We start from the raw sequence: 14678 nt of genomic DNA on the forward strand, positions 1-14678 counted from the left end.
GCGAGTGTGCTTCTTTCACCTCTACCTGTACTGTGTGTGTGCGGAGGCAGGCCTGATGCTCGTGGCGCGGTCATTAGGAAAAGCCAGGAACTCCTCCCCCTCCGTCCTCCGACTCCTCTGCCCGCGATGTTCGTGGAGTCGCGTTTGGTCAGCGCAGAGGACGGCGGCAAACGCCGTCCCGCGGCAGCGAGACAGATCGCTGTGCCGGACGAGAGGCAGGGGTCCGCTCGGACAGGTCACTGCTGGAGAGGACAGATATGTGTGTCAAGATCATCTAAAGTCTGATGATGCATTTCACAGACACCAAATCTAGATTATTATTTCGTCTGCTTTGAGGACATTTCTGAGCGAAGTATTGAGAGACACGTTGTTGGTTTTGGTCTTTTCGTGGGATTTATCCTTCAATATTCACCAGGATTCCGTTTCGGCACGGGGTGTGTGGTCTCACTGCAGCACACAGCAGACAGCTTAAGAGTGATGGTGTAGAAGCAGTGAAGCTCAATTCCAGTAACGTCTTCAGCGGTGTTGCTGGTCCTCTGAACAGTATCACCTAAGACATCTAGCTTCTGACACACCTGGAAGCGCCCTTGCTGCCCCGCAGTGAAAGACAAAACTACATCCTGAGGAATGCAACAGAGAGGAAAAAGTTCCCACATTTGCTCCTCCGCTGAATAACAATCAATCGATCAATCAATCCCCATCCTTACCTGGCATTGCCCGGGGCCAATTGTGCCAGTGGAGGGGTTGGTGGTGAAATGTGCTGCTTTGCGGAAGCGGAATTTGACAGGAAGTAGAGGGCAGAGGTTCTGCAGCAGGCACAGCAGGTCCACGCGTTGACCTGTCACGCAGGTGAGGAAATCAAACGTTGGAGAGGGACGAGGCACCAGAGACACAGGCAGTCCACAGCCTGTCACTGCCAGCTCCACACTGCTGTTACCTAAAGAGGAAAGAAAAACACTGGTTTGATCAAAATATCCCTCACATATTGGACTTATTTATAATTAATGCCAGCTACACTGAATCATCAGGTAACCAAGCAATGAATTAAGTTACATGACCTCTGAGCACCTGTGATGGATTGTATTGGATTATAATATGCAATGCGACATGAGAACGTGTGTTTGTCCGGAGTACCCTTATGGTGAGTGAAGCCACATCTGCTTCCCACCGACTCAAACAGCAGGTAGAGACAGTAGTGTTGCCGTCTGGTGGAGTGATCGCGCTTCCTCTCGTCACTTTAAAGGACATTTTATGCATAACTTTTTTTATAAAACATGAGTGCATTGACATTTCTATGTAGCAGTATAAAATGTTACGGTTATGTTACTCCTTCGCATATATTTTTTGGTTTTCCGGCACAATTTACCTCTTGCTCATGGGGCTGAAGCACAGTCCCACACTGGTTTTGTCATACGGTCCCAGTCGACCCTGTCTGGGGACGCACACCAAGACCTGAGAGACGTCGTGGTTGACTGGGCTGCAGCTCTCCAGCAGGGCCCCGTCTGTGCCCTTCAGAAGATCTACTCCCTACACAGCGATCGCAGTCAAAGCCTTGTTATGTTCTCAGTTCATTACATCTGGCCTCCAAACCAGCTGCAGCTACTTTCTCCGAGGGCATCACTCACCGCCTCGGTCCCAGCCGCAGTATCCTGGAGCAGGCAAACCCAGTCACATGCCCGGGGTGAATTGTTTCTCAGAACCACCTTTTTCACGCTGGACGTCCCGAAGTATACAGGTCCAAACAACAGATGGGACAGTGGAGCCCCCTGTAAAATAGCACAAAGTTTTGTTGTAGCATTTACTCACCGACAAATAGCCTAAACTGTACATACACTGCTCTCCTACGTTCACATCTATAACGTTAACTCACTCGCTGTTACCTCCCATGTTACGCTGCACACAACCCGACAGTACAGAATGGTATACGGGGGGTAGAAGCAGACCGGCAGTGGAATAAAATCATGTGGCTATTTACTGCTTTTGTAGTTTGAAGAAGACTAAACCCAAAACACGTAGGTGCCATAATTCCCAGCTCAGCTGTCAGTCAGACCACAGAGACTAATTTCTGGTACCCTCCAGCCTAAGTCTTCTATGAATTCCACTTGGACCACTGAATTACCTGCTTGTCAAAAACTTCAAGGCGCTGGTCCACCACCTCAGCCTTTATACTGAGCACAGCAGAGCGATTCTGGAGCTTCAGCCTGGGACAAAAGGAAGAACAAAAAAGAGAATACTTCTAAAATCTAAAATCCCAAAATATGTGACTGAGCATTAAGTGTCCAATCCCTTCAATACATGCTATCTGTGTTGTAAAGTCTTTCTTACACAGCCTTCTCATCAATCTGCCTGGGTCTGTCCGTGCACAGTTCCACATTCAGCCGCTGGGTGGCGCCAGCTGCCACGACTCCACTGCAGGGTGAGATTCTAACTGAGGGGTCTCCATTGTACTGCACCTGGAACACGCCTTAAATGCACATAAATACATGAGTATTAACACAGAGGGAGTTCAGTGACTAAGATCTTCAGTATCTTAATATCTGAAATAGAGGACCGGTACCTTCACTTGAGTCAGTTCATGGGTTAACAGCACACATACTTCCTCATTCATGCATTTGCATGAATAATACGTATTAATAAATTAATAAATACGTATTCTGATTAAGTCAAAGGAGGTAACTGCATTGTCAGGCTTTAGAAGAGTTTTCTGGTGACAGGTGTAATTTACAGGAGCAGATAATACATTCATTGAATGAGTCATGGAGTCTTTGTATGAGAAAATGAATACTCATCATCACCACGTGAGCAACTTCAGATTCAGTATCTCCAGGCTAAGAGAGACAGGCTCAATTTACCTGGTGCTGATCCCTGATTGGTTATACGGTGATGTTTGCTGATCAGCTGACTGCTTGCTGCGATACACCCAAAGTCCAGTGCTGAGTCTGTTAGGAAGGAACAAGCCCTGGGGAATCTAGAGGAACATATAAAGAAAGTCAGAGTGTTGAAACGTCAAAACATACTGCAGTTTGTCTGGTACTTAATATGGTTAATATATATATCATATGCTTACAACATGTGTAGCCTGCTTACCCCAGCAGAGGGATTTTGATGGTCTCTACATCATCGACATGAATCAGAAGGTGGTCTCGGACCTCCTCCTCTTCCTCCGGAGTAAACTCAAGCAGGCCGCTGACAGACAGACCAGAAGCCACCACCTTGGCTGTGCTGGATGCTGTGAACTTGAACAACTGCATGACAAAAGAAACAGAGAAGAAGAAGACATCAATCACGTTTAAAAAGAACCACTTTGGAATTGAGGGACAACTCTTAGGAGGAAAAGGAGTGTACTATTCTGGTAAAATAGATATTAAACAAATTCATATTTCAATATTATCTGTTTCACACAATGTTACAATCTAGCTAGGACATGGGCCGTTGATAAATACCATGACCAATGATAAGATAATATCTATCCATATATTATATGGATAGATATAGACAGATAGATGGATTATTGGATTGGTTGATATTATTGGATCTTATCAAACCAACAGGGTCCATGTTTAGCGTTCATTAGCTAAAGTTAGCTTAACTTCTCACACAAGGTTACCGAGCAATTAAGATAGTGTTAACGCAAATCCCTATTAAGCTAACGTCAAGTCATTTTTCTATAATTTCGTATACCTTATTAGTTAATGAAATAGATAACTCGGAAGTGCCTTTACCTTTAACGCAGGCTTCCCCATCAATATTGTCTTCGAACGTTTCCCAACATTTGTTACCGTGACTTTGGTCCGGTAAACCGTCCCGACTCTCACGTCGTTGAACTCGACACGCGGGGGGTCAACGCGTACTCCAGCCATGATGTGACTTTCTAATAACTAACGTTACTGACTTACAGACGCAACGTATACATTGTTCTTCTCACTAACGGAGCTTGCATGACATGTTATTATCGTCCAATGTTACCTACTTACTGACTCGCATAACGACAGACAACTTGACCGTTGCTATCCAAACGTTGAGAGAGGTGCGCTCGTTGTACAACCCCGGGCAGCCCGGCGGGCGGTGCAGCGGTTGACAATGGGCAGTACACCTTTATAGAACCAAAGCGTCGTGTTTATTCCGGAGGAATTGAATGTTATTTGTACTATAAGTGTCAATACTGGGCGTAATTATTTTTAAAAAACTATGTTTTCATTCATTAATTATTTTTCACTGTTTCCGCTTCTTTCATAGCGTGTTTCTATTGGTTTTTCAATTGGGGGAACATTAACGTTTAATCAATCTAAAATTTCATCTTCTGGCTTTTACTCAACTAATTCTTATGTTGCAACGACACTGCTGATAATATGTGTTACTGCACATATGCTATAATAAAGACTCATACATACACATAATTAACATGGGTTTACTTTCATTTTATAACTAAAAAACACGTACATCATAAACATATACATAAATTAAGCTCAAAATAGAATAAAACAAACATTTGCACAACTGTTAAATGATCAATAGATTATATGATTTATTTCATAAGAAAAAACATTGCATTTCTTCAGTAGCATGTTACAAAATTCTAACCGGATATTGTTAGTCAAACTAACATCACATCAAAAATAATAGTCCTTGAAAAATAACAATTTCTAAGTGTTGACATCAACCTTCGAAAGACAAATGTCTCACTTTCATGCCTCAGAACAAAATAAGATAAATACACAGAATGAAAGAAAATAGAGATGCTGCATTATATCGATAATCTACATTTAAGTATATTTTTATGATCTCAATTTAGAAATCCTGTGAAATATGCTTGTATAATAACACCATCTCGAGTAGAGTGGGACGACTTTACTTGCAAAAAAGGTCAAAAAACAAACTTGCAGCAACTCCAACTGTCCGGACACTTTTGTGGTATTGTGTTTAGAAGAGCCTGGTTTTCTTGCACAAGGTCTTTAGCTCTCTGAATAGGAATGTCTGAAACACAAGAAAAAATAATATTGATAGAATTTAGGTGTTATTAGAATAAAATTTATTAGAATAAAAACAACCTCCCTATAATAGTCTCTTTTGGGTCGAATTAAACTACATAGTTCATTATGTGGGGTTCGGACAAACAATTATGACCAAAGATTTGTTATTGCAGTTATTTATATAGAGGTTGAATCGGTGTCATTTCCACATTTCCTGTCTGCTATTTACAAACTTTTCCAGACTTGGAAGTTATCGACTTCTATTCTCTATACTTTTATGATAGATATTAAAGATGTATTAAACTACCGTGACATGTTGACAATTTCAGAAATCAAGATATTCAAAGACTTTCCAGGTTAACTAAAGATCCAAAGAGCAGAACTAAAACGCGTCTTTTACGCACGAAACGGTGGCTTTAAATTCGACCAAATAACCAACCCAACATCTCAGAACCCCTCCGGCCCAGCAGCATGTGTGCGCGAGCAGCAGCTCGCGCGCCGCTGCTGCTGTTGCTGGCGTGACAGTTAACTCCGGACATATGAATCCGTCACTTTGCGCATACATAATTAATACCGAGAGGAGGGTTTTCCTGCTTTGCATCACAATGGCGGCGCTTGTGCAAGCTGTAGACCCGCCGTGATTGAAAAGGAAATTGCACAGTTGAGAAAAAAAGAGGTGGTGGTGGTGCCCCCCCCCCCCCCAAAAAAAGCAATCTGCCACCAAATACCGTCGGCGCGTGCTGTGCGTAATCAGTGCGCGCTCTTCTGTGTCACCAAATGGGGCAAACTGAGATTATAGAGTTATAGAACACAGCAAACCCAATTCCTGCAGGTCAGGTCTGACCCGGTCAGCCGGCACCGCAAGGGATGCTGGGATGTGTTTTTTAAAAGTAAAGATTTATTTCCAGTTGACTTCAGGATCAGTTTGATTGATTTGGTCACATTAGTGTCCAAACGTGGAGCTGGAATCAGAGCAGTTACCGCTGCTGTTATCTCACAAACACTTTAATTAAACGACCTATTTATCACCAGACGAAAGAATAAAAACAGCATTAAGTTCAGCAAAGTTACTAAAGATTTGTATCTTTTTTTATTTTAAAGAGATAATGTATTCTTCTGGTAAATCCCTCTGCATGATGCATTCATGGCAATCTGGATATTTCCATGATGCAACATTTTGAACGTGTCTGAATCCTAAAGTATGTGACACCAGCAGCCGGCGGGTTGTTTGTAGCTGCAGACATATGTTGTGTGTGTGCGGTTATTTTCCCGACAGGCTTCAGCTCGGCCTCATTAGCATACAGCTGTAGAGGCCCCCCCTCCTCAGAGCCTTTATCTCCAGCAGTGTGATTGGTCACGCTGCTGCAGAGTCATATACTCAGTTACAGTTGGCACGTTATGGAGGAGATGTCTGTGGAAAAGAAATCAGAGAAATGATGGTTTTGTTTGCATGAAACTGTTGATGTGCGTCACATCGAAGTGAAGAGTTCTTCATGTCCTGTCTGTGAACAGCTGCTCAGAGGAAGACAGAAAGCGATCCGGTCGTCTTTGAACCGCTTTGAAATGCTAAGAAGGAACAAAGTCTGTCTGTTTCCACTGAAAGCATCAAACTCATAACGAGACAGAGAAACGATCAAAACCGCTGCAGCAGAACCAGACATACCGTCTTCTTTATTCCACACCTTCTTCCTGGTGCCTACATTTACCCACAATGCAACAAGCGGTCCACAGAGCTCAGGCTTTTAAAAACACTCCCGGCAGAGTGGAAATCTAAAGAGTGAAACACGTTTTGTTTTGTGTTTCACTCAAACAACCACGTTTCTTTAATGCTCATCCAGCTGGAGGTCCTACTGCTAATTAAAGGGAAGAAGAAGAACGCGAGCTGGTAAACGGAGACATAAACAAAGCAGAAACTTCTTAAAAATAACTGGCTTTGAAAAAGTTTTACGAGGAATGAAAGAGTATTTGTTTGACCACATTAAAAAAGAACCTTTTTAACACAGTGAACAGGATCAAAGAGCTTGGCTAGCTGTGTGTCAGGTGGTACGTCACAGCTGTGTGTCAGGTGGTACGTCACAGCTGGGTGTCAGGTGGTACGTCACAGCTGTGTGTCAGGTGGTACGTCACAGCTGTGTGTCAGGTGTCACGTCACAGCTGTGTGTCAGGTGGCACGTCACAGCTGTGTGTCAGGTGGTACGTCACAGCTGTGTGTCAGGTGGTACGTCACAGCTGTGTGTCAGGTGTCACGTCACAGCTGGGTGTCAGGTGGCACGTCACAGCTGTGTGTCAGGTGGCACGTCACAGCTGTGTGTCAGGTGTCACGTCACAGCTGTGTGTCAGGTGGTATGTCACAGCTGTGTGTCAGGTGGTACGTCACAGCTGTGTGTCAGGTGGTACGTCACAGCTGTGTGTCAGGTGGTACGTCACAGCTGGGTGTCAGGTGGTACGTCACAGCTGTGTGTCAGGTGGTACGTCACAGCTGTGTGTCAGGTGGTACGTCACAGCTGGGTGTCAGGTGGTACGTCACAGCTGTGTGTCAGGTGGTACGTCACAGCTGTGTGTCAGGTGGCACGTCACAGCTGTGTGTCAGGTGGCACGTCACAGCTGTGTGTCAGGTGGTACGTCACAGCTGTGTGTCAGGTGGTACGTCACAGCTGTGTGTCAGGTGTCACGTCACAGCTGGGTGTCAGGTGGCACGTCACAGCTGGGTGTCAGGTGGTACGTCACAGCTGTGTGTCAGGTGGTACGTCACAGCTGTGTGTCAGGTGTCACGTCACAGCTGTGTGTCAGGTGGCACGTCACAGCTGTGTGTCAGGTGGTACGTCACAGCTGTGTGTCAGGTGGTACGTCACAGCTGTGTGTCAGGTGTCACGTCACAGCTGGGTGTCAGGTGGCACGTCACAGCTGTGTGTCAGGTGGCACGTCACAGCTGTGTGTCAGGTGTCACGTCACAGCTGTGTGTCAGGTGGTATGTCACAGCTGTGTGTCAGGTGGTACGTCACAGCTGTGTGTCAGGTGTCACGTCACAGCTGGGTGTCAGGTGGCACGTCACAGCTGTGTGTCAGGTGTCACGTCACAGCTGTGTGTCAGGTGGTACGTCACAGCTGTGTGTCAGGTGTCACGTCACAGCTGGGTGTCAGGTGGCACGTCACAGCTGTGTGTCAGGTGGTACGTCACAGCTGTGTGTCAGGTGGCACGTCACAGCTGGGTGTCAGGTGTCACGTCACAGCTGGGTGTCAGGTGGCACGTCACAGCTGTGTGTCAGGTGTCACGTCACAGCTGGGTGTCAGGTGGCACGTCACAGCTGTGTGTCAGGTGTCACGTCACAGCTGTGTGTCAGGTGGTACGTCACAGCTGTGTGTCAGGTGTCACGTCACAGCTGGGTGTCAGGTGGCACGTCACAGCTGTGTGTCAGGTGTCACGTCACAGCTGGGTGTCAGGTGGCACGTCACAGCTGTGTGTCAGGTGTCACGTCACAGCTGTGTGTCAGGTGGTATGTCACAGCTGTGTGTCAGGTGGTACGTCACAGCTGTGTGTCAGGTGTCACGTCACAGCTGGGTGTCAGGTGGCACGTCACAGCTGTGTGTCAGGTGTCACGTCACAGCTGTGTGTCAGGTGGTACGTCACAGCTGTGTGTCAGGTGTCACGTCACAGCTGGGTGTCAGGTGGCACGTCACAGCTGTGTGTCAGGTGTCACGTCACAGCTGTGTGTCAGGTGGTACGTCACAGCTGTGTGTCAGGTGTCACGTCACAGCTGGGTGTCAGGTGGCACGTCACAGCTGGGTGTCAGGTGGCACGTCACAGCTGTGTGTCAGGTGTCACGTCACAGCTGGGTGTCAGGTGGCACGTCACAGCTGTGTGTGTTGATAAAATTAGCTTATATACAGCTTTAATCAGCAGCTAGCTTATATACAGCTTAATCAACAGCTAGCTTATATACAGCTTAATCAACAGCTAGCTTATATACAGCTTAATCAGCAACTAGCTTATATACAGTTTAATTAATCACTAGCATATTTGTAGTTTTAATAACCATTAGCTTATGCAGCTCTATTAACCACTCATACAGTGCCCACAGCACACACTAGGGCCAGGAAGAAGCAGGAGGGAGATTACTGACTTAACTGCGCCACAAGGAACAGGACGCCATCTTTAGAGAAGATAAGGAAGGAACAATAGACAGAGAGATTCAGGGACAACGCCCTAAGTAGTCTCCTCTCTTGACAACTTGTTTCACAGGTCCGCTCTCATGCAACATTTCACTCACACTGATAGAAGAAAACGCCTTCTGGGAGGGGCCAATGTGAACGGACGTTCAGGTCTCCACCCAGGTGTCATACACATACAAATGTGCCACGCCTGCATCTTTGATTTTGACAAATGGACATCAAGGGGAGGAGCCCTATATTAAGCTTCACACTGCCGTGTTCAAGTGTGTCTCATGGTGAATCTCTGAGAAGTGCAACCATTAGCACCCATGCATGTTTAATTGTTTGGGCTGAATAACTCTGTTGATAAATAAATCTATTGCTTTGATATAACTATACGCCTCTTGAGAGCTTCTGTTTCATTCTTAAATCCGCTCTAAGTGTGAAAGATAGCTTTATTTTCACAACATGTGTCAGGTGGTACGTCACAGCTGGGTGTCAGGTGGCACGTCACAGCTGGGTGTCAGGTGGTACGTCACAGCTGTGTGTCAGGTGGTACGTCACAGCTGTGTGTCAGGTGGTACGTCACAGCTGTGTGTCAGGTGGTACGTCACAGCTGTGTGTCAGGTGTCACGTCACAGCTGGGTGTCAGGTGGCACGTCACAGCTGTGTGTCAGGTGGTACGTCACAGCTGGGTGTCAGGTGGTACGTCACAGCTGTGTGTCAGGTGGTACGTCACAGCTGGGTGTCAGGTGGCACGTCACAGCTGTGTGTCAGGTGGTACGTCACAGCTGGATGTCAGGTGGTACGTCACAGCTGGGTGTCAGGTGGCACGTCACAGCTGTGTGTCAGGTGTCACGTCACAGCTGTGTGTCAGGTGGTACGTCACAGCTGTGTGTCAGGTGGTACGTCACAGCTGTGTGTCAGGTGGTACGTCACAGCTGGGTGTCAGGTGGTACGTCACAGCTGTGTGTCAGGTGGTACGTCACAGCTGGGTGTCAGGTGGTACGTCACAGCTGTGTGTCAGGTGGTACGTCACAGCTGGGTGTCAGGTGTCACGTCACAGCTGTGTGTCAGGTGGTACGTCACAGCTGTGTGTCAGGTGGTACGTCACAGCTGTGTGTCAGGTGGTACGTCACAGCTGTGTGTCAGGTGGTACGTCACAGCTGTGTGTCAGGTGGTACGTCACAGCTGTGTGTCAGGTGGTACGTCACAGCTGGGTGTCAGGTGTCACGTCACAGCTGTGTGTCAGGTGGTACGTCACAGCTGTGTGTCAGGTGGTACGTCACAGCTGGGTGTCAGGTGTCACGTCACAGCTGTGTGTCAGGTGGTACGTCACAGCTGGGTGTCAGGTGGCACGTCACAGCTGGGTGTCAGGTGTCACGTCACAGCTGTGTGTCAGGTGTGACGTCACAGCTGTGTGTCAGGTGGCACGTCACAGCTGGGTGTCAGGTGTCACGTCACAGCTGGGTGTCAGGTGGCACGTCACAGCTGTGTGTCAGGTGGTACGTCACAGCTGTGTGTCAGGTGTCACGTCACAGCTGTGTGTCAGGTGGTACGTCACAGCTGTGTGTCAGGTGTCACGTCACAGCTGGGTGTCAGGTGGCACGTCACAGCTGTGTGTCAGGTGGTACGTCACAGCTGTGTGTCAGGTGGCACGTCACAGCTGGGTGTCAGGTGTCACGTCACAGCTGGGTGTCAGGTGGCACGTCACAGCTGTGTGTCAGGTGTCACGTCACAGCTGGGTGTCAGGTGGCACGTCACAGCTGTGTGTCAGGTGTCACGTCACAGCTGTGTGTCAGGTGTCACGTCACAGCTGGGTGTCAGGTGGCACGTCACAGCTGTGTGTCAGGTGTCACGTCACAGCTGGGTGTCAGGTGGCACGTCACAGCTGTGTGTCAGGTGGCACGTCACAGCTGTGTGTCAGGTGGTATGTCACAGCTGTGTGTCAGGTGGTACGTCACAGCTGTGTGTCAGGTGTCACGTCACAGCTGGGTGTCAGGTGGCACGTCACAGCTGTGTGTCAGGTGTCACGTCACAGCTGTGTGTCAGGTGGTACGTCACAGCTGTGTGTCAGGTGTCACGTCACAGCTGGGTGTCAGGTGGCACGTCACAGCTGTGTGTCAGGTGGTACGTCACAGCTGTGTGTCAGGTGGCACGTCACAGCTGGGTGTCAGGTGGCACGTCACAGCTGTGTGTGTTGATAAAATTAGCTTATATACAGCTTTAATCAGCAGCTAGCTTATATACAGCTTAATCAACAGCTAGCTTATATACAGCTTAATCAGCAACTAGCTTATATACAGTTTAATTAATCACTAGCATATTTGTAGTTTTAATAACCATTAGCTTATGCAGCTCTATTAACCACTCATACAGTGCCCACAGCACACACTAGGGCCAGGAAGAAGCAGGAGGGAGATTACTGACTTAACTGCGCCACAAGGAACAGGACGCCATCTTTAGAGAAGATAAGGAAGGAACAATAGACAGAGAGATTCAGGGACAACGCCCTAAGTAGTCTCCTCTCTTGACAACTTGTTTCACAGGTCCGCTCTCATGCAACATTTCACTCACACTGATAGAAGAAAACGCCTTCTGGGAGGGGCCAATGTGAACGGACGTTCAGGTCTCCACCCAGGTGTCATACACATACAAATGTGCCACGCCTGCATCTTTGATTTTGACAAATGGACATCAAGGGGAGGAGCCCTATATTAAGCTTCACACTGCCGTGTTCAAGTGTGTCTCATGGTGAATCTCTGAGAAGTGCAACCATTAGCACCCATGCATGTTTAATTGTTTGGGCTGAATAACTCTGTTGATAAATAAATCTATTGCTTTGATATAACTATACGCCTCTTGAGAGCTTCTGTTTCATTCTTAAATCCGCTCTAAGTGTGAAAGATAGCTTTATTTTCACAACATGTGTCAGGTGGTACGTCACAGCTGGGTGTCAGGTGGTACGTCACAGCTGTGTGTCAGGTGGTACGTCACAGCTGTGTGTCAGGTGGTACGTCACAGCTGTGTGTCAGGTGGTACGTCACAGCTGTGTGTCAGGTGTCACGTCACAGCTGGGTGTCAGGTGGCACGTCACAGCTGTGTGTCAGGTGGTACGTCACAGCTGGGTGTCAGGTGGTACGTCACAGCTGGGTGTCAGGTGGTACGTCACAGCTGGGTGTCAGGTGGCACGTCACAGCTGTGTGTCAGGTGGTACGTCACAGCTGGGTGTCAGGTGGTACGTCACAGCTGTGTGTCAGGTGGCACGTCACAGCTGTGTGTCAGGTGTCACGTCACAGCTGTGTGTCAGGTGGTACGTCACAGCTGTGTGTCAGGTGGTACGTCACAGCTGGGTGTCAGGTGGTACGTCACAGCTGTGTGTCAGGTGGTACGTCACAGCTGGGTGTCAGGTGTCACGTCACAGCTGTGTGTCAGGTGGTACGTCACAGCTGTGTGTCAGGTGGTACGTCACAGCTGTGTGTCAGGTGGTACGTCACAGCTGTGTGTCAGGTGGTACGTCACAGCTGTGTGTCAGGTGGTACGTCACAGCTGTGTGTCAGGTGGTACGTCACAGCTGTGTGTCAGGTGGTACGTCACAGCTGGGTGTCAGGTGTCACGTCACAGCTGTGTGTCAGGTGGTACGTCACAGCTGGGTGTCAGGTGGTACGTCACAGCTGGGTGTCAGGTGTCACGTCACAGCTGTGTGTCAGGTGGTACGTCACAGCTGGGTGTCAGGTGGCACGTCACAGCTGGGTGTCAGGTGTCACGTCACAGCTGTGTGTCAGGTGTGACGTCACAGCTGGGTGTCAGGTGGCACGTCACAGCTTTGTGTCAGGTGGTACGTCACAGCTGGGTGTCAGGTGGCACGTCACAGCTGTGTGTCAGGTGGTACGTCACAGCTGTGTGTCAGGTGGTACGTCACAGCTGTGTGTCAGGTGTCACGTCACAGCTGTGTGTCAGGTGGCACGTCACAGCTGTGTGTCAGGTGGTACGTCACAGCTGTGTGTCAGGTGGTACGTCACAGCTGTGTGTCAGGTGTCACGTCACAGCTGGGTGTCAGGTGGCACGTCACAGCTGTGTGTCAGGTGGTACGTCACAGCTGTGTGTCAGGTGGTACGTCACAGCTGTGTGTCAGGTGGTACGTCACAGCTGTGTGTCAGGTGGTACGTCACAGCTGTGTGTCAGGTGTCACGTCACAGCTGGGTGTCAGGTGGCACGTCACAGCTGTGTGTCAGGTGGTACGTCACAGCTGTGTGTCAGGTGTCACGTCACAGCTGGGTGTCAGGTGGTACGTCACAGCTGTGTGTCAGGTGGTACGTCACAGCTGGGTGTCAGGTGGTACGTCACAGCTGTGTGTCAGGTGGTACGTCACAGCTGTGTGTCAGGTGTCACGTCACAGCTGGGTGTCAGGTGGCACGTCACAGCTGTGTGTCAGGTGTCACGTCACAGCTGGGTGTCAGGTGGCACGTCACAGCTGTGTGTCAGGTGTCACGTCACAGCTGTGTGTCAGGTGGTACGTCACAGCTGTGTGTCAGGTGTCACGTCACAGCTGGGTGTCAGGTGGCACGTCACAGCTGTGTGTCAGGTGTCACGTCACAGCTGTGTGTCAGGTGGTACGTCACAGCTGTGTGTCAGGTGTCACGTCACAGCTGGGTGTCAGGTGGCACGTCACAGCTGGGTGTCAGGTGGTACGTCACAGCTGTGTGTCAGGTGGCACGTCACAGCTGGGTGTCAGGTGGCACGTCACAGCTGTGTGTCACATGAAACAGGAAGCATGATTTATCAGAATGAAAATAAACATTAAAGGAAAAAGACCTCAAAAGTCCCGCCCACTCTGTCGTGATTGGCGGGAGGATTTGTTGGCCGTGCGGTGCAGAAACAGTACATTTAACAAAGATGAGGATTAAAGCACTTTAACACGCGACACATAGCAACAGCTGAAGCCTAATCTGCACTTTAAAAGCACCGCGTCGCTGTGTTTGTGCTCCACTTCTCGACTCTCGACGCCACGCTCGCCTGCCTCTGACACCAACACCTGCCGCCTGGAACACGCCCCGAGCTTTGTTTGACTTTTTACCTCGGCCCGTGTTTACTCCGTCTGCTTTCTTTTCTTTTCTCTGTTGATTGAGTGTGTTGGAGATAAGAAGAGGCGCGTGCAGGACGGCAGCAGCTGAGAGAGGGAGAGAGAGGGAGGCCATGTTGGAGGAGGAGGAGGAGGAGGAGGAGAGATGCAAGGTGAAGTGAGAGATGACTGGATGAGAGAGCTGGTGTGATGTAACTCAGCTCACACTCAGAGGAATTTATATTCGCCACACAAGAACTGACATTTAGAAGAAGAAGCATTGAAATATCTGTAGAGTCAAGCAACAGTATTTTACATTCTAGATAGATAAATATTAGCATGGGTGAATGAATGGATGAATGAATGAATGGGTGATGGGTCCTGGCCATATGACACCCATTGGTTTGTGGACTGCCTTTTTGAAGCCTCGAGTTCAGCCATTTCGCCGTCGCCATCTTCAATTATGACAAACGCCATGTTGGTTTTTATTGCAGCCAA

General features: G+C 48.5%; 1 protein-coding gene across 1 annotated transcript in view; it reads right to left on the reverse strand.

The window, feature by feature from the left end:
* LOC306797052 (cilia- and flagella-associated protein 47-like) overlaps positions 1 to 3860 on the reverse strand; it is a gene marked incomplete at its 5' end in the record, with an annotated part of 30973 nt that extends 27113 nt beyond the window's left edge. The window contains 11 exons of the mRNA XM_079296226.1: positions 26 to 242; positions 413 to 620; positions 708 to 937; positions 1135 to 1235; positions 1367 to 1527; positions 1626 to 1766; positions 2120 to 2201; positions 2326 to 2464; positions 2853 to 2968; positions 3088 to 3245; positions 3723 to 3860. Of these exons, the coding sequence (XP_079152352.1) occupies positions 26 to 242; positions 413 to 620; positions 708 to 937; positions 1135 to 1235; positions 1367 to 1527; positions 1626 to 1766; positions 2120 to 2201; positions 2326 to 2464; positions 2853 to 2968; positions 3088 to 3245; positions 3723 to 3860 (1691 nt within the window). The remainder of the gene's footprint in view (positions 1 to 25; positions 243 to 412; positions 621 to 707; positions 938 to 1134; positions 1236 to 1366; positions 1528 to 1625; positions 1767 to 2119; positions 2202 to 2325; positions 2465 to 2852; positions 2969 to 3087; positions 3246 to 3722) is intronic.
* Positions 3861 to 14678: the final 10818 nt, after the last annotated feature.

The sequence above is a fragment of the Melanostigma gelatinosum genome, assembly GCF_949748355.1.
Source record: "Melanostigma gelatinosum genome assembly, chromosome: 24".
Lineage (NCBI taxonomy): Eukaryota > Metazoa > Chordata > Actinopteri > Perciformes > Zoarcidae > Melanostigma > Melanostigma gelatinosum.